Source organism: Tursiops truncatus, chromosome 13, assembly GCF_011762595.2.
Source record: "Tursiops truncatus isolate mTurTru1 chromosome 13, mTurTru1.mat.Y, whole genome shotgun sequence".
Classification (NCBI taxonomy): Eukaryota; Metazoa; Chordata; class Mammalia; order Artiodactyla; family Delphinidae; genus Tursiops; species Tursiops truncatus.
The window spans coordinates 72,351,225-72,371,231 of NC_047046.1; the positions used below are offsets into that span (position 1 = coordinate 72,351,225).

General features: G+C 41.9%; 1 protein-coding gene across 11 annotated transcripts in view; it reads left to right on the plus strand.

Annotated features, from left to right (window-relative positions):
- NEDD4L (NEDD4 like E3 ubiquitin protein ligase) overlaps nucleotides 1–20,007 on the plus strand; it is a 338,970-nt gene that overhangs the window by 183,427 nt on the left and 135,536 nt on the right. For 4 of the 11 annotated variants that reach the window (XM_019937118.3, XM_019937121.3, XM_019937126.3 and 1 more), the window contains 3 exons: nucleotides 3,290–3,371; nucleotides 6,136–6,174; nucleotides 8,880–8,933. In XM_019937118.3, the coding sequence (XP_019792677.1) occupies nucleotides 3,290–3,371; nucleotides 6,136–6,174; nucleotides 8,880–8,933 (175 nt within the window). Of the gene's footprint in view, nucleotides 1–3,283; nucleotides 3,372–4,725; nucleotides 4,757–6,135; nucleotides 6,175–8,879; nucleotides 8,934–12,942; nucleotides 14,071–20,007 lie in introns of those variants that run through there. The other 7 variants (XM_019937125.3, XM_073790777.1, XM_073790772.1 and 4 more) reach the window with 7 other exon arrangements.

Here is a 20,007-nt window from a genome sequence, read left to right on the forward strand (position 1 = left end):
GCAAGCTTTTGAAAAGAAGCTGGTGATGAGGCTTGCTGTCCCTCAGCCTTGCCCCTCCCCCTAACACACAGGCACACCTGCCTGCCTTTTGTTTTCGGTTATTGCTCAGGTGATATGTTCTTGATACCTCATAGGTAAGTTGGTTAGAGCTGGTAACGTGTATAAGAAAATACCAGCCCAGTGATGATCAAGGCGGGGTTCTCATACAACTGTGGGCTTCACCCTTCATTCCCTGGTGGAGAGGATAAGGTGTTATTCCCTCTTCCTGCCATATCTTTAGGAAGCCAATCCGTATTTACTTAGGATGGGCTGGGCTGTTGTTATTACGAATGAAGAGAAGTGAGTTTGAATTATTCTGAGATTCAGAATATCCTAACCAAAATGAATCATCCAGTCCACTGGCTTTAAACTTCATTTTTTTAAGCTATAGAACCCTGTCCAAAAATATTCTAACATGAACAACCCATATATAAAACAGATTAAGGTGGAAATGGTAGCCTGTAGTTATCCTGAGATAGTTACGCAGAACTGTTTGAAAACCACTAATTTAGTCCAACCACTTGTTTGTTTGTTTGTTTGTTTTTGCGGTATGCGGGCCTCTCACTGTTGTGGCCCCTCCCAGCACAGGCTCCGGACAGACGCGCAGGCTCACCGGCCATGGCTCATGGGCCCAGCATGTGGGATCTTCCCGGACCGGGGCACAAACCCATGTCCCCTGCATCGGCAGGTGGACTCTCAACCACTGCGCCACCAGGGAAGCCCCTGATCCTTTTTTGTTTAATCCTTTTTGTTGCCCACTCCTGGGAGTGTAGTCGGTGCTCTGTAAGCATTTGTTGATGGGAGTGGTACTGCTGTACTGTTGGAAAGGGAGACGGATCTAGACAGCTGGCTCCCCTCCCCACTCCAGCCCCACCACTCTTGAACTTACAGCCTACCATCCTTTCACCAGCCCATCCCAAGCCCTGTGCTCCCTTCCCTTGAACTTGCTCCTACTGTCCTTTCACCAGCTCCCACCCTTGGCCTTTGGTTCTCTGTTCACCTTGAATTCTTTTCCAGGAAGTTTCCTGGTCAGTCTTTCACATAGTCGCCGTAGTACCTACTTCTGCCTGGATGAACACTCAAGACAGGCCCAGACATGCCTTCCTTGTCACAGCCGGGGGACAATGTCCTCAGAGACCCCACCCTCAAACCCCAACTGTGTGTGTCACTCATTGTGGACTATTCAGGGGATATGAACTGAGGTCAGTAAATGATTAGAGGAAGGATGTGGATGTTCATTAAAGTGAGTGCCTAGCTCTCTACTGCAGTCATATAACAGGCAGCAATCGTGACAGCCGGGGGCATGAAAAGAAGAGATGGCAGTCAGCAGAGTTTTTTGTCTTCTCTGTGATGTGTGTGTGTGTGTGTGTGTGTGTGTGTACGAGCGTGCATGCACCTCCATTGCATACTGGGAGCTATTGAGATAACAGATATCAGGCTGTGAGCTCTTTTTAGCAATAGCTTGGTGGCTGGAAATAGAAAATGGGTTTCTATAACTAGAAAATACTCTTTTCAAATACCTTGTAGAACAGTGGTTCTCAGAGTGTGATTCCTGACTCAAGAGCACCAGCATCACTGGGCGTTTATTTGAGATGCAAATTCTATGGTCCCACCCCAGACCTACTAGATCCTTTGCGGGTATTTGGGGCTGGGGCCCAGCAATCTGTGTTTTAACTACTCCCGCCCCCAGGCAGCTGTGATAGGCTCAAATCTGAGAACCACTGACCTAGAATTATACTCCCGGTCCGTCACCCGGACCGTGGCTTTGATTAGGAAGGCGTTCTTAGGGTCTTTAGACCTAGATGAGGTTCTGGTTCTTGGTTCATCTTTATTCTGAGGCTGAGGGTGCTCTCCAGATAAGGGGAAGTAGGTGCATCTGGTTAGATGTTCTTTAGTGAAAGAGCATCTGTGGTTTATGGTTAAGTGACAGAGGGTTGACTAATACCTTCTTCTAAACCAGAATGTTAAAAATATTTACTCAGAATATAACTAAGAAAATTCTGTTGTTTTTTTGTGTGTTTGTTTAAGGAGATGGGGGTGTAGCTTCTGAGATGCATCTTACGGGTGATAAATACTACACGTAGGCACCAACAGTATTTTTCACTGACGTTTGATTCCTGTTTTTGGATATCAAGTATAGTCCTGTTAGTACTAAACTTTGCATTTTATCACACCATTCTCTTTCCTTAAGGGATTTCATGGCATATTTATTGAGCTATCTAATAAACACCAATATCGTCTTAAGCATTTTATGGTACTCTGTATAATCTTTAGAAATACCCTGGAAGTTGCAAAATAAGGGTTAATAGTCGTGGTATGTATAACTACTAAAGGATAACTCTGAGATTGGATAGAAATAAATCATCCACTATCGATAATTAGATGAGTGAAAATTTGGGGATTGAATACACGAAGGCCCTTCCTATGACTTTAAGGATCTCAAGTGTAAAACAGAAGAACCTGGATCCCAAATTCTTATCGTTTAACTAGATTTGAGCTCTCCCAGTGTTAGCGACTCCGGAACGTGTGAGGAGTGGACTTACCAAGCTCTTCATAGATAATTCACATTAAGTAATCCTTTCAATATACTTCTGGCTAAAAGTTTTCAGTTTCCCAAGGAAATGATAGGAACTCTGGAACTTGTAGTCAGGAAACCTGAAATTTAATCAAGACTTTACTGAAATCTGTAACTTTGGGCAACTCTGTTGACTTACTGGGCTTTAATTTTTTTGTGTGTATGTTTTTGTTTTAATGTATAAGATGATATATGTTGACTTAGATGAACAATGCCTGTTTTACCTCTACTGAAAGAAAAATAATTTTTACCAACGTAATGGAAATCAGAATATAAATAAGATGCAAACTAAATTTTCTAGCTAGATTTTACTAGTCTGAACAAATTTTATATGCCTTTTAATAATTTTTCTTGTGATCTTCTCAGAATCTGATTGTGCTTAGAAAAAATACTATGGGAGATTAATTCTTTTGCATTAAGAGAAGATGATCTTTAAAATTAGAATACAAGTTTGATGTTGGTTTTGCTTTTAAATAAACATCCATGGTTCTAGGTGATAGAAACTTTCCTCAGTATATTTACGTAGTTATAAGCATGTTAAAAATGTTCCTGCTAAGTTTGTGAAATTTATACAAGCTGGTCATTAAGTGATATTTTTGCATTTTCAGTTAGGTTATGGCTACTTTCCTTTTTGTATTTTTAAAATGAAAAGTATAATCCTATTTTTTCTTACAGTGATCCATATGTGAAACTTTCATTGTACGTAGCAGATGAGAATAGAGAACTTGCTTTGGTACAGACAAAAACAATTAAAAAGGTAAGGTCCATCCTTAATTAAGCATCTTTTAAGTCATAATTAAATCTCATTAAATTATGTCTCTGAGCTCTGTAGAAGTTTATATTTTAAGATGGCAGTATTTGCATTTTAAGCATCTCTCAGTATGAAATCTATAAATTCGATTCAGACTTTTCAGTGTTAACCCAAGATACCGGTTTTGGCTTTTAGTTAAATGACTATAAAAACAGTATTAAAATATGCATTATTACAAGTAGAATTTTTTTTCCCTGCAAAGAGTAAAGCAAAACAAGGACTTGTTCTTGTTGGCTTGTTAGTTTATGAAAAGAAATTTAAAGCAATTTAAAATACATTTAATGAAATGGAGTGGCTTGTGGATTTGGTAGGCACAAAGGGAATGGTTTAACTTAAAACAGGTATTACCAAAGGAAGCAAAATACTTGCTTAACTACACAAAAACAAATAAAAAATATTAACAATAAAACTACACATTTGTGTGTGTGTATGTTTCACTTTTCTAAATTTTACAGCTATGATTTCATTAAAGATTTGTTTCCATAATTATACCTTAATTCATCTGTCTCCATATTTTTATATACATCTATAAAATATACTAAAACATATATCCATATTATCTCTTAACTCATCTATCTCCATGTTTTTATACACATCTATAAAATATATTAGAACATAGATTTATATCCATAATTATATCTTAATTCATCTATCTCCATGTTTCTGTATATCTGTCTATAAAATATATTAAAACATATTTACTCCATATTTGGAGCATTTATTGAAGATGCATGTTTTCTATCAGAAGTACTGTTCTTATCTGTGCTTCAGTATTACTTACAGCTTCCTATTATTTTTCCCTCCCCACCTTTGTGGGGTAAACAGTTTTAACACTCTGTGTGATAAGCAGTTCCTGGAGAGCGTGATGGCTTTTAAAAAATGGTAATTCTCCTGCCATCGTGCAGACGACGCCAGGGGTCTGCGGCCAGGTCATTTTCTGTAAGGAAGACACAGCAGTCTAGCGTGTCTTCCACCTGGCATTCCGACTGGCACTGAAAATCAGTTTAGCGAACAGGAGCCGGTATTTTGATGAGTGGGGAGGATTCCTGTGAAGGACGGAGGCCATTGTTCCCTGTTGGGCGCTGCCGCTGGTTGAGTTTCCAGCGGGGCGGGAGGCCCGCCTTGCAGGGAAGGCAGTCGGGGACCTGATTGCCTGCCAGACACGGAGGGAGCAGAGAACCAAAGCCACCAAAGCCACCACAGCCGGCGATCGGGGATACTGAAATGTGTTTCCTTCCGAGGGGAGGTCCTCCTCCCTCCGCTCCACGGTAGAGGGTGTCGCTCCGTAGCCGGGGCTGCGCTGTCTGCCTCATTCGGCAGCCAGCCTCCTGGTTAGTATTTCTGTGCTGCGCCCGGGGTTTAAGAACTGTTTTCATCGTCCTCTCCTCATGGCCGGGTGCCTGGTCCTTCATGCGTGTTGTGGTCTCACCTGTGTGTTTCCTTCCCTCACCTGTCCTTTGCCTCTCCCCCTCTGCATTTCCCTGAAGCTGGGCTCCGGACCGGCTGCAGCCCGTGGCGGACCTGGGCCTGCTCCCACCTCTCCTCCGTCCTCCCCACAGCCCTCTCACTCGTTACCATCCCCGGCTCGATTCACAGCTAGAAGTGTGAAACCCCTTGATTTAGGGTTAAACGCCCCGTTGAGTTGTGGGTGGGGAAATTGCTGATTTTTTCTTTTCTTTAATGCCAGTTCAGTGTTTTACAAATTCAGTTTATTTTTTTATGGTGCTTTGTGTTGCTTTTCTTTTGCTGCTGCTTCCTGCACTAGTTTTTAAAGGAAATAGATTGATAAAGACAAATAGCATTCTACGTTTAAAATATCTGTAGTGCTTGGTGAGGTGGTGATTTTTCAGTCTCAAATTTTTACATAGAATTTTTGAGAGACGTGTTTATTTCAGAGTGTGATGCATGTCCAAATGCACAAACACATGTGTAAATGTATTCTCCCATAGTATGTTTCATCTTAGTTTTGAAGGCTGTTTGGTAGTCCATCTTTTATCCAAGCTGAGGACAAAAGTATCTTTCCATGTCCTTGTGAGATGTATATTTATATGGATTGATGTGGACATGGGTGGATGGATGGGTGTGGATGGGTAGAGAGGAGGATTGGAGGATAGGTAGATGAATATTTTTAAACCTGGTTATTTGGGGGAAAAGAGTTCACTTTTGGTTTATAACTGGCAGAGTTTTTTCATGTTATATAATCTGATCATCAGTATTGTTCTTTATAAAATAGTCTTCAGATTTCAGTTTTTGTATAAATAGTGAACACTGTCACCCTCCTGCCACCTGCTTCTTTGCTCTCCAAGACAGATTTGTAGCAGGTTGAGGGAAATAAGCAAAGTTCATTTCCTTCTTGATAGAATCATCATATCAGTGTTAATTTCTTGAAGAATATCTTTGTTTTCACGATGATGGCTCTTTGTTAGGTCCCTGACATTATTCCTTCTGGTTGATAGCATGACATTTATGGTTTCTTACCTGTGAATCATCTGTTTCATAAATACATCCCATCCCCATCTAGTTTGATTGATAGAATAGTCTCAGATAATTGACTAAATGCTTCCTCTATTGCCATTTTGAAAATCTCTTAGCTGTGTTTTTAGTGGGGGAGAAAGAAAAAGTTTAAGCAACTGTGTGGACTGCACTGTACTAGTAACTGTTAATGTTTCAAAAGACTGTAAAATAAATTACAAGATGATTTCTCTTCCAGACGCTGAACCCAAAGTGGAATGAAGAATTTTATTTTAGAGTAAGTTTTTCTTTTTTGGGGGGGGTAATAATTGTTATTGATAACTAGATTGATCTATTATCACAACAGACTCACATTGAGTGACATCTGTTAAATTTTTATTATGAAATTCCTTTTAAGAGGAGAAATGGTTGGGTAGCTTCCTAATGTGCCCCAAATTTTCAGAGACTGTGACTAGTGGTAACAAAATCTGGACTTGTTTCATTTTGGGATGTTTGAGGGAAACAAAAAGAAAGTCATCCAAATACCATATTTTAGCTTTTCTATGCAAGTTTTTCTTTAAAAAAAAATAAGGTAAAATATAATTAAAACAAGAGCTTATTTATTTCTATGAGACACGAACCCAGTAGAAGCGACATGATTAAAAAGAAGCCTAAAGGTTGCCAATCATGTTCCAATTAGGAAAGAAAATTTTTACAATTCAAAGATTCAGTGTGAGTTTGTGTGTAATATAAAACTACTTCTGGAGTTTAAATATCACCAAATTAGGTAGATTTCCTCAACCTTTTATATTTAATATCTAGAAGAGCTATGTGTAGAGAGACTGAATTCTGTGAATTAATGGAGACTGTACTATTCAGTGAATTTTTGCAGTTGCTTTTTTTTTGTACTGAAATTTTGAAAATATTAAGCTGCTCAGGTATTTAATGGAAAAGAGGGTTTTTTCCTCTTCAGGATGAATTTTTTTTTTTTTTTTTTTTTTTTTTTTTTTTGCGGTACGCGGGCCTCTCACTGCTGTGGCCTCTCCCGTTGCAGAGCACAGGCTCCGGACGCGCAGGCTCCGGATGCGCAGGCTCAGCGGCCACGGCCCACAGGCCCAGCGGCATGTGGGACCCTCCCAGACCGGGGCACGAACCCATGTCCCCTGCATTGGCAGGCGGACTCTCAACCACCGCGCCACCAGGGAAGCCCAGGATGAATTAATTTTTATCATCTGTATAGTTGTGATATTAAAAACTACTCTACTTCCAGAAATGCTCTAAATAAGATCTTCTGATTCGTGTAGCTTTCCAAAGAACAATATTACCATTAGACTCGTTATAATTGGTCCTGATTTCTTCCTTTCAATCACAATGGTGTCTTATGGGCTCCGAACTTAGATCGCCATATACGACATCTGTTTTCTATTATGTTCAGAGCTAAAATATGGCATGGATATTTTAATGCTTGGTGAGATCCTATGTGTAGCCTCTACCAGATGTATTTTAAATTACTTCATGAAGGACTGAAAAAGTAATGGGGGCAGATAGATATTATTGGCCCGTAGCTAACTCTCAGATACAGCTTTCCACTTGTAATACTCCAAATTACTTAGACTTCTTTCAGTTTAACACCTTGGCCACATTTCTGTAAATTTTAGTACATCCAAGGTTTTTTTCAACTTATATAAGCTCTAAATATATGTAAACTCTATTTTTTGGGGGGGGGCATTTAAAAAAACATTTTTGTTGTATTCATTGCACAAATCTTTATTGAGTGCTTACTGTATGCCGGCTTCTGCAACAGCCTGTGGATGCACTGGTCAGCAGTACAACCCTTCACTGAGCTTTCAAACAGACACTAAGCCCCCTGCCCACCTGCCTGCTCCATCACTAGGCTAAGAGCAAGCCAAGGGGTCAGAAGCACAAGTCGTGTTCTCTGTACCATCAAATGTTATTTCATTCCCTTCTCCCTCCCTCTACGTAGTGATGGTGGACCTGGGTCCTACCACTTACATCCTTTCCAACCCTGGAGATGGCCCCCCCCAAGGACTCGCACTCCCCACAGGCTCCTTGTCTCTCACTAGGAGAGAGGAATCCTCACTTGGTAAGGTTGTGTTCCAGGATTTACGTACAATGATAGAAATGAGAACACTTCCCACCATGTCCCACACATGGTTGGTCCTTAACTAAGTGACATTGAACACTTGAGTCCGAAGGATGATTTCTGCCATTTCAGTGAGGTTTGGGTAAAGAGACAGAAAGAAGCAAAAAGACATCGAAAGCCCAGTATCTCTGACATTGACCCCACAGTTGCTGGAAGAGGGGCCATCTTTTATTTCTTTGTCTCTCTAATGGCTCGAACCATGGGCTCTGGAGACTCGCAGGCCAGACCTGGTGGGGTTCCTGGTCGCCCTGCATAACCAGCTCCTGGGCAAGTTACTTTCCCCTGCTGGGCTCAGCTCCTCATTTGTAAAATTGGGGTGACAGTTATACATCATAGGGCTGCTTTGAGATAAACGAGATCATGTGGTTTTGATATTTAATAAAGGAGATAGTGCCTAAAAAGTACTCGTACAATGGTAAAGAGCCACTTTTTACTATTTTCTTCATTATTTTTTATCATTGCTTTTATTATTAGGCCTAAGAAATTTCCTCAGGCTTAGACCTTTGCGAGGATGTAGCCTTTGGTGTACAGGCACGAGGATGCCTTTTTAGGGGAGATTTAGCAACTGTTAAAAACTACTTAGAATTATCCTTTCTTATGTTAGAAAAGCAGCTTAAAATTAAGCGTTCTATTCTTCTGATATGTCTAAATATTAGACATAGAATAATAATAGAAATCAATAATAGAAAACTTGATTTAGTTGATGAAAGAGCAGGTTAATTGTTTATATTACACAATTTATTTGGGTGTGTTATAAAGCATTTTATTCTTTCAGTCTCTTATTTCATTCCTTGAATTATTTCTGCCCATTTAAAAAATATTATTTCTGTCCCTCATAGGTAAACCCATCTAATCACAGACTCTTGTTTGAAGTATTTGATGAAAACAGACTGGTAAGTGGGTCCCAATTTTTAATTTTTGCTTCATTTTTTCAAAACCTGAATTTTTAGAGCAGCATCTTTTAAAAACCTGTATTTATGTTGTACTTCTGCCAGTATACATGTCCCTCAATAAGACCATTTTTGTCCCATTACTAGTTCAATGTTCATAATTCAAACATTTTTACATGGGTAGGACAATTAATTTGTGTATGTGTATGTTTGTATCGTAGTTAATATTTGTGAAAGTCACACTGGTGATTTATCAAACCATGTATTTATGCTCTTCTTCTGGGGATACAAACGATAGGCAAATCTGTCGCCACCATTACTCACGTAAATGAACCTTTCAGGGTTTTTATGTATAAGCCAGACCATGTGACTGTGACATGTTCAGTAATGAATCTCTCTGGGAAAACAAAACTCTAATGAACAGTATATAGCAAAAAGTGAATCTCTATTTAGGAGGTACAATTAAGCTGTTTTTTAAAAGTGGGACTTTCTCGGGCTTCCCTGGTGGTGCAGTGGTTGAGAGTCCGCCTGCCGATGCAGGGGGCACGGGTTCGTGCCCCGGTCTGGGAGGATTCCACATGCTGCGGAGCGGCTGGGCCCGTGAGCCATGGCCGCTGAGCCTGCGCGTCTGGAGCCTGTGCTCCGCAACGGGAGAGGCCACAGCAGTGAGAGGCCCGTGTACCGCAAAAAAAAAAAAAAAAAAAAATAAAAGTGGGACTTTCTCGAGGGAAATTCATAGATAGTAACTTCAAAGAACCAGAAATATGCCTGAGGCATAAAACTGGTACATACATTTTATATAGATTGATAGGTAAGTAGGTATACCTGTGTGTACGTATGTAACTGATAGAACTTACATTTCATTTTAGAAATGGAGTTTCAGAAGCAAATCTGGCTTAAAGCACTTTGCCGGATTTAACTCCCTAGAATGTATACATCAGATACCTATGAGCCAAGCGTTCCAACTATGAAAATGAATATTATTATGATATGTATAACGTTTTAAGGTGCTCTCAGAAGTGGTATTATAACTCAGTGGAGTCAGTCATACTCAGATTTGCTTTCCCTGAAACTTATGTACGGTCGTCCCTCAGTATCCATGGGGGGATTGGTTCCAGGACCCCTGCAGATACCAAAATCCAAGGGTGCGGAAGTCTCTAATATAAAATGGCGAAACATTTGCATGTAACCTAAACGCATTCTCCTGTATACTTGAAATTTATCTCTAGATTACTTACGATACGCAATACAATGTAAATGCTATGTAAATAGTTGCCTGTATGAGGCAAATTCAAGTTTTGCTTTTTGGAACTTGCTGGAATTTTTTTCCCCTGAATATTTTTGATTCGAGTTGGTCGAATACATGAATGCGGAACCCGCAGATACGGAGGGTCCAACCGTATATTATTTGCTTCAAAGAAATGTTCTTATGGACCCTTCTTTCTGCAGAATTCAACTGAAACTTACAAGTTTTTGAATAGCTTGAGTTTAATAGAATATTTGGTCTGGAGGAGCCTTATAATGTTAACTCATTTAATTCTCTGTCCTTGCAAATGAAGAAAGAGAACCGAGGTCTAGAGCCCTTATGTAGTTATGTAACTGCTGGTCTCCGAAGTCTCAGGCCAGTGGTGGTGACTAGCCAGGCCTTTAACCCTTTGGGAATTTGGGAGTATATTTGATCTCCTATGCCTTGTGTTACTCTCCAAATTAGAAAGCCAACAGATGCTGGCCCACCATCCTGATAGCTTTTCTAGTAAAATATATGGATTCTCGGTGGTTGCATTGAACTGGACATTTTGTACCTTAGGTGATACTTAGTAGTACTGAGTAGCTAAAATCACTTTTGCTTTGTGTATGCAGTTATTTTCTTGTTAAATCGAATGAGAAATTCTGCTTGAGGGTGCAGTTCTTAGCACTCCATCTTTCATCCAGCAAACACTGAATTCAGCAATGTTCAGCAGAGTAACAGTAAGTCCCTGGAGACGTAGATGCAGCCACAAGACTAATCCTTACTCTCTCATTTATTGAGCATAATAACACTTCAAGGTGAAGAAATGGTCAACTTTGAGGAAAAATTGCCTCTTGTCAGATGGGCTTTAACTCATTATTTTTCTTCTATTAAAGGAAATTCACTGTAAAAAATTTTGTTTTCCAATATCTAAAAGAATGACTGTTGTTGAGATGACCTTGCCGTGAGCCCTAAACTATACTTCCAAGCCCAAAAGGGCTTTGAATCTATGCAGAGCTCTAAGAAATCCCATTTGAATACAAACTTTATCTGAAAAATGGTGTTTTATGTACCTAGCTTTGCCCCAGGCCATCTGCAGTGTTGTTACTATGAAGTGAATGCTGCTGGCAGTGGTTTTTTCTTTGTTGGCTCTTAACCCAGCTAAGACTATCCGTGACCGTAGTTGACTGTAGTGGTGCTAAGGCGGTTTTCGCATTAAACAAACTGGCTTCCACTTCTCTCATAGAGATCATTTTTGGCATTTAAAACACATGCCTTTAGAAAACAGATTTGGATGTATGTAAACACAGGTTAATGCTCCACACCCTGGACTCCAGAGCTGTTGACACAGTCATGCTTTGCGGATTTTAAAATAAACTTTTTGTCACTCTTTGCAGCTTGGTGTTCCACCCCCCGCCCCCTATTTTTTACTCCCTCCTAAATAAACCTCTTTGTTAAATAACTGATGTTTCTGGATCATGGAAAAGAGTATGTTTAAAACACACAGAATATAGTCCAAGTTAGCTACAAATCCGATGACAGCTTTTTGAACGTGGACTTTCACTTTTATTGCTTAGGTCCTTTTTGGCCCTTCAAAAACAGCAAGATTCTATGTTTGTATCCCAACTGGGGTGATAATGCTGACTTCTTACCGGAAAACAGTCAGCTCCAGGCAGCCTTTCTTCTGCATGGTATTTAAGTTAATTTATTACCGAAACCACATGCCCACCCTTCTTCAACTTTCCTTCCCCTTTCTTTCGGGGGGGGGGGTGCGGTGGTGGCACAAGGGTGGTTGTTTTTTCTCCTGACTGGCATAGGGGAGAGAATGTTTTCTCCAGCTGAGCTCCTTTCCTCTGGTACCGCCATATCTGAGAATCATATTACGTATGAGATTGCGTCTCCCCCCCCCCCCATCTTTTAAATGAAAAATGTTGTAGTAGCCAGAGGCAGACCTTAACTGGCAGTGTTGTAAGTTGTACCCCCCTCCATTTAGCTGTTTTGTTACTTGTAGATCATGGTCTAATTATTTCGTGTTAAAGGGACACTCATCCTGTGGGGCGTGTGATCGTATTTATAGTACATTTTGTTAGTCTGCATTCCATCATGGTAGTGTGATGACATCAGAAATAACAGGGGAGCATCACATCCGATTGCTCGTGAAAGAGCCTTCCAGCGGCCATGGCATTTTTGCTTGTCGTTATCTGGTTCGGTGGGGAAGTGGGCGGATATACTGCGTGTGCTTCTGTGTTGGATGCCAGGTTTCTCTCACATTGGTTAGAGAGAGTCGCGGTGCCCTGCTTGGTTCGGAAAGAACTGTCCGGTGAGCGCCGTGCGGTTAGATTTATAGCAGCATGGCTTGGAGTGTGTTTGCTGCCTTAGTCAGCTGTGAGAGCTCCCTGCTGGGGCCACTCCTGTCTGATGGAAAAGCAGCAGCTGGGGAGGTGCTGTTTCAGGCTCTTGCTGTTTAAAAAAAAAAAAAAAAAATTGAGAGCGAGAGGGGGGAAAACTCCACTAAGTCCACAAGCTGGCATTGGAGGGGGAGACCGCAGTCATGTGGTTCTGGCCATCCTACCCTCTGTCACAGTGTGGATGAGAGCTTTTTGCTCTTATCCAATCATGCCTGGAATGCCGCTTGCCACTTGGGTTATTTCTGCTATCTGTCGCTCTTGGTGCTGCAGTGCTAACGGTTTGGCAGATGGGACACTTTTTCTTGGAGTTTGTGACTTTGGTTTTTGACTTCTGGCAGCACCAGGCTTCTTGTTGACGCTCGTCCTCTCCCTCCCTGGCCCTCTGGGCACCATGGCCCATCGGCTTCGGTTTCATTTTGGCTCAGGTCGCAGCAACACAGCCCCTGAATCAGAGATTCTAGACCAGGAGAGAGAAGACGACTTTTTCATGGCATTCCACACGCTCCCGCGGCGGAGCGGCCCTCACCCCTTCACCCCGAATGGAGCAGAGGACGGCGGAGGCGGCCTGCAGGGAGGCATGGGCGCGCTCAAGCGCAGCACGTCCATGTTCATCCCACAGCTCCTGAGCCCCTTCGACGCGCGGCCCACCCGGAGCTCGTCTGTGCAGATCTCGCTGCAGCGCAAGGCGGCCGACGGGGCCCCGGACGGGTGCGGGCCGCCCGAGGCCCTGGACGGCGACGCGGGCTCGGTGCCTCGGGGCGGCTGTCCAGAGCCCCCGGAGCCCGGGAGTCCCGAGAGCTCCCCTCCCAGAGCGGCAAGGGTTCTGGGCCCGCAGGTCAATGGTATGTGTGGCCGCCAAGTGCCGGGCCCTGTAGCCCCCGACCGCCTCAAGGAGGCCGAGCCCTTGGCCGTCGGGGGCCGGGAGGGCGGCGGCAGGCTCCGCATCCAGCACCGCGCCTCCAGTGCAGACGTGCGACAGGTGAGGCTGACGCCCTTCGGGGCCGACGGCCAGAGCGGCCCATCGGCGCCGGAGCCCAGGCGCTGGTCCCTGCAGCATGTTCCAGATGCTTCTGGAAGTTCCGGGAAGCGGTGCTTTGTCTTCCAGTTGCAGCAGCCGCAAGCCGGCGCGCCAGGGCTGGCCGGTGACTTCAACTTCGGGTTCACTGGCACCAAGGGGGACAGGTTGGTGAGGTATCCCCGCATTCGTCTGGAGAGGAGCACTTCATACCCCACGCAGCCCCGGGCCGAGCATGGGAGCCCCACGGAAGAGCGCGGACACCTGGAGACGCCACCTCGGGGCCGCAGGGTGGCTCCCGAAATCCACAGGACCAACTCCGTGGAAAGGACGCCACAGGGTCAGGGCTGCACGTTTAAGATCAGGCAAGATCAAAATGCGGGGCAACAGCATTTCAGAATTCTTGTGACTCGGGGGCCAGAGGAAGCCCCTCTGAGTCCCGAGGAGAATAACGCTGCCAGCCCTGGTTCCACGGGAGCCTGCGCCTCGGTAAGTGAGCGCGCGTTTCCATGTGCCGGCCGGTTGGTAGGGACTGATTCAAGCCCAGCAAGCTTATTCTCCAGTGTCATTAAAATAAACTCCATCCTCCTCCCTCCTGGGAGTTTCCCTGTTTCGGGTCAGTGTAACTTAATGTTTGGCCGGCTTCTGGGACCATGATTTGTGGTCCAGCCTTTGGTAGAGGTCCATGAAACTAATTAGCGTTTTAGCAAATATCCTCAAAGTCGAATAACTCTGTTTTGAAAAATCCAGACAACCCCTTCCCACCCCTTTCGTCCCTTCTGAATAAAAGAATTTTTTAAATGTATTACTTTTAAGTTAATCTGCAGTGCCCCAACGTGTTGACGATGGAAGTGCATTTAAAAACCGCTTGCAGATACAGCCTGTGACAACACACGCCTTTAAAAAATAATCAGTTCTAATGAAGGTGAGAGGATCTCACGCTAAACTTGTCTAGTTTCTTAATAATTGAGTGTTATGTCAAGTTGGACCAGTTCTTCCTAATGGCCTTTAGCTGTAGAGGGCCAGCCCTTGTTATATAATGTATCGTCTTTGTTTTTTTGTCCCATTAAGTAATACTGAACAAGCGTAGTCACACTCGTGGGACAGGAGGAAATGTGTTTTTGAAGCAGATTGGCTTATGGGCCAAGACAAGGCGAAACTGATTGGGGACTTGTTAATGGTCAGATTGCACAGCCCTGCAATTTAACACGGCCCACTTGAGTGTCTAAGCTGGACTGCTGTATATAGAATAGTAAGTGCCCGGTCTCCAGCTGTGGAAACGGCGCCCTGCAACAGATTTTGGCCTTTATTGCTCCTGTGTTCGTGCTGTCTCCCTTTCAGTGAAATGGAGCACGGAAAGACAGCTGCTAACTCCACCATGGCAAATGATGACTGCAGCTTTCATCGTTTGTCGTGGGATGAAAAGTTTCATCAGTTAGCTTTCTTTTACTAGTAGTCACTAGCCATTGAGTGCTTTTTTTTAAAGGACAAGCTCCTTATATTTTGAATTGGGTTTTTTCCCTTGAATTTCCTGTGATTGCTGGTTTTGAGGATACAACAATGAAATGTCTAGGAGACTTTTTGTTTGGGTTTCAGTTGCGAATGGTGACTTTCCAAAGTGGATGACTGAGTATGACTGTGGAATCGTATCGCCTTTTGTGTTGAGAAATATTTTGCACCACTTGAGTAAGTTTTATCACTGCTCCATCATTGGTTTTCACCATTTTGAAAGCGTAATCAGGAGCTAAATGCAAATATTATATTTTTCTTGGTGTTATATAACTGTTCCTTCTTCTTTTCCCTTCTATAAACCCTTTTATTATCTCTAGCCCTTCTATTAGGAAATATCTGAGCACATTGTCTTGGTCTGAACCAATACCGTTTTTATACAGTGGTACAAATTTCAATAAAATTTTGATAATAGCTTCTATCCTTCAACTCAAGAAAGTACCATCACAACAGGTGTAGGCTTCAATGGGCAGCACAGTTCCATGCTGAATTTGGACCACCTACCACATGAAGATTGACGAAATGCATTTCCTAAAGTTTTGACAACTGTTCAGTTATCAGAATTTAAATGGTTTTGCAGTTAGATGTTGAGGGCAAACGCATTTATATAATTCCAGTCTCATTTGGCTTGAAGTTTCTCATGAGATTAAAAAACAAATAGAACATACCAATTTACATGCCAGGACCATTCTAACTTGCAAGGGCTATTAGAGTGGAAAATGAACTTCTTCGAATTTGGAAATGCAAGTTCTAGAATCAAGAGCTTTTCTTGGAAAGTAAGTTCCATTTGTGCACAGTAGTTTTTATTTCCGTATTTGTATTTTTGTACACTTACAGAAATTTGTAAATGGTTGCTAGGAAGCTAGTTTTCTTTAAGAGAAAACTTGTTTCTTCAAGAGGCAAAAACAAAACTTGTCTCATAACAAAACCGTCTGTTCCATTCAACACTTTGTACGTGTTTCATATGGGCAGGGGTGGTGAGTGTAGACGGCAGCTGCCACAGCCTTATTTATCTTGAGGGAAAACATTCACTTGGGCGTCTACAGTCTGGCTGCCACCAAGCTTTTTTGACGTTTCAAATATCTGCTGCTCTGTACAGAAGGGCATTTCATTACTAGTTTACGTGAAAAATCGATTACAGTGTGGTTTTTGACTGATGTCAAAAATCTTTCTCGGAGAAAACCGTTCAAGATTCTTTTTGTGAATGTGTTCATATGTCATGATCTATGCCTTAGACTTTATTACAAGGTTACCTTGTTGAGAAATTTTCTCTGTGCCTCCCAAACGTCCTGTCATGACTGTCGTGAATAAATCTAAAATGCAACGTGATTCTAAAAAATGCTGATCAGGTTCCTGGGACCCCATGTGATCATTGATTTTCTACCTGGTCTGACACCTCTGTAAAGTAGAATTGCTTTTTAGAGTTATCAGTTATAATCAGCTGTAATATTTCAGAATTCTTACAACTCATCAGTCCAGTTTGTAGCATTTTTAATGGTCATTTACGAATAATTTAGTTATTTTCTTAAATTAGTTTTTTGGGTTCCTTGGTTTGGTTATGAGCTTCTTAACTGCATGACAGTTATTTTGAGGAAGTGGGATCACTGTTTACCAGGCGTTTGTGTCCCCTTTCACCATGCTGTCATGCCGGTTTTCTAATCCCACGTTACACTGGGTCCTTGGAAAGTTTCTGGGACTATCTCAGTTTCTTGCTGATACAAAATTCATAATGTAAACAGAGTTAGAAGGGCCCACGGCGGGGGCAAAAACCACGTATTCTGACACCCACTACATACACTACAGGGAAGGAGTGTGCCTTCTTTCCTTCGTCCCAGATTCTCTGAATTTTCCTCGTGCCCTCTCCATGGACTTACACTTCCCAGAAGTAGCATGGTAGTCTTCTGTGATTAAAATTAAAATCCATTTCACTGAACGACAAGGGAATACCCAAACTATTTTTGTTTGGGGGGGAATTTTAGTTTGAATCTCTTTCAGAGAAGGTGATTTGACTATACAGAACAATTTGGAAATTAGTATTAGTTGTTGTCTCTTTTTTACCTTAAAAAATAACTCTAGGAAAATAGGTATAAACCACCCCTTTATTTAAAAGCACCACCACAACAATGCGGTGGATAAAAAAAGCTAGTATTCCTTTCATTGACCTGGCCTCTGATTGGATTCTGTAAACTTTTTCTTCTTGGCTGTCTCTCTTAATGTGGTTCTGTACGGGCACATTCCAATATTCTGGAACTTGAAATTTCAACTTAGACAGATGTTTTGGAAAGTGTAGGTGATGACATCGGTAGGTTTGTATACACACAAACACATAGGGCTTGCAGGTGACAACTCCCAACCATCACGTGAAATAGTGTTACTTTACTGTTTCCAACCAAGGTATGTGATGCTATCATTCGGTGTGATAACTCATGACAGTATCCCATTCTATCATTTTGCGTATATACAGAATAGGAATTTAAAACATATGTATATCTTTGCACAGTTTAGAAGCCTGTGTAGCCAAAATGCAGTTTAATGCGTTCTGTGATGTGACGTCTTAATGCTGAGCATTTTGCAGATGGCCACTCCATTTGGTGCCTTGGAGCGCTGGCCTAATGGACTGGACAGTGCAGATTCCTGACGTATCCCGGGGGAGTTAAGACTCCCTCTCTGTGCGTTCTCTCTCAGTGAAAGAGGAGGCTAAAAACGTCCAACTCACAGGTTTACCGTGAGGTTTAAATGAGGTATTATGTTGTTTATTCCCTTCTTACCCAAGTCTCTGTAATGTACAAATCATTCTCCAAGGAAGGTAATTAGGTTAACGGTGAACAGTCGGTTTTTGATCACAGGGTATTAGACACAAGGCAACATGAATTTAAGGCATACCTGGAAATGTTTACTTCAGTAACGGGCTTTGATCTCCTTTCTGCCGTCATCTCATCTTTCCTGAGTATTTGCCCCTCGGATAATCAGCATCACAGAGCCTTAACATTGCCCTGCGACGATGCGGCCCTTGAAAAGACTTCAATTAATTCGTGAGCTGTGCGTCGTAGAACAGGACCTTTAGTTGTATTTGCGCTATTGAATTTTGAAACTTAAAAATAGTTATTTCTGCTGGCATTTCAGACACATTATTTGTTTACCATGCCATTTTGGTTATATATATACACACACACACACACATATATTTTTTTTTTTTTCCACGCCATGTTTCCAGTTGTTTACTTTTCCTTCTTATGGGCTGTGGCTTTTGAGCAGCAATCTAATGTTATCTGTACAAAATTTTCACGTTATGTGGTTTACAAATGAGGACAGAATTTGGGGATAGGCCTTATTAGATAGTGACTTTTAGAGGGTTTTCATAAATGCTGCAGCTGCTTCTCTTGGCTAAGCTTGGAAGCAGAGTTCCTTGGCACTGAAATAAAACTACGGTTTTATAACATGTGCTAATAAGAAAATTGTTATCTCTACATAAAAGTTCACGATAACAGAAGAAATTTACTCCATGTAAGAATTATCTTAAATTTAATAAATCTTGGCTGTCTCTGTATAGTTGATAGTTTAAAATTAATTGAGGCTAATCTAAATGGTAGTCTATAAGCAGATTTTTTAATAAAACTAATTAACTGCATATTATTACTGGTGAGGTGGATTAATGCCTAAATATACTGACCTTTTTTAACTCCTAATGATACTACCAAGACATGTGCAAAAATGAGGAAAAAGCTGGAAATTCATGGAAGGTGTTGAAATTGTTGATTGAATGCTCGAATACCAGAATATCTGAGTTTCCACTCTAAATGCCACAAGAAGCTCGGGAAACCCAATCCAGAATCGGCTGGTGATTATTGAGAGGTTTAGTATCCTGTCTGCGATCATCCAGTTCCCTTGATTCATACCCGGCAGCATAATATTCCATGTCCTACACAAGAGAGGACGCCAAGACCGTCCACCCGCGATGTAGACCCAGCTCCAGTTTAAAGATGAAAAAGGGCTAAAAGGATAGAGTGTTGAAAATATTAGCTAAAATATGTATTGCAAGAGCTTGGTGAGTTTTCTGGGTAGATGGAGATCATGGAAAGATTTTTAGAAATTATCTTGACTCAGTATGCATCACGGACGTATGATGTTCCCAATGGGTTTTCCTTTTTAAATCTCTTGTTTACTTATTTATTTTTTTGTTACAGCTTACTTGGGAAAATGGGGATGCAGAGGGAATATAAGAAAGTCAGTCAGTGACACAGGTGGCCTGCATTAGTGGGCCCGCATGAAGTTGTCAGTGTCCTGCCTATTCTGTGCTGTGTCCTGGATTGACACCTCGGTGGTCTCTAGGCATCACCACGTTTTAACAGGAAGTTTAGCTTTCAGGGTGGAGGATGAAGTAGATTGAATTTCAAGAAGCCTGCTTTTTAATCCCTGATCATTTTAGAACCAAGAACTGTTCTGACACTTTTGAATAGAGTGCTTCATGTGAAGGGAGAGGTCATAAAATGAAATCAAAGTAACATAAATTGAGTTGGAAGGGACCCTGCCTGCCTTCTCTGGGTTGACTGTTGTGGCCACGCTTAATGTCACAAATACTTTGTATTGGTTCCTTTAGGTGGCTGCCCCAACTACCTATTCTTTGAAAAACTCTGTGTTTGTTTTAGTGTTAGGTATTGTTCCCTGTACTTGGTAAGCAGAAAGTGAGGAAATTCCTCCGGGGAGGAAAAGAGCAGTGCTTCCCCAAGCAAATCTGCCTTTCAGAATTTACACAGCCTTCTTTTGGGACTTAATTTGGGACTTAATTTTTATAGATCAAGGTAAGTCAGGTGGCATTTACTTCCCTCATGTAATAACTCTGAGGAATCTGCTTTCAATCCGTCCTCTTTTCTTATGTTGTTTACCTCTTTCTTGGGGGCTGGGATGGGGTAGGGGTTA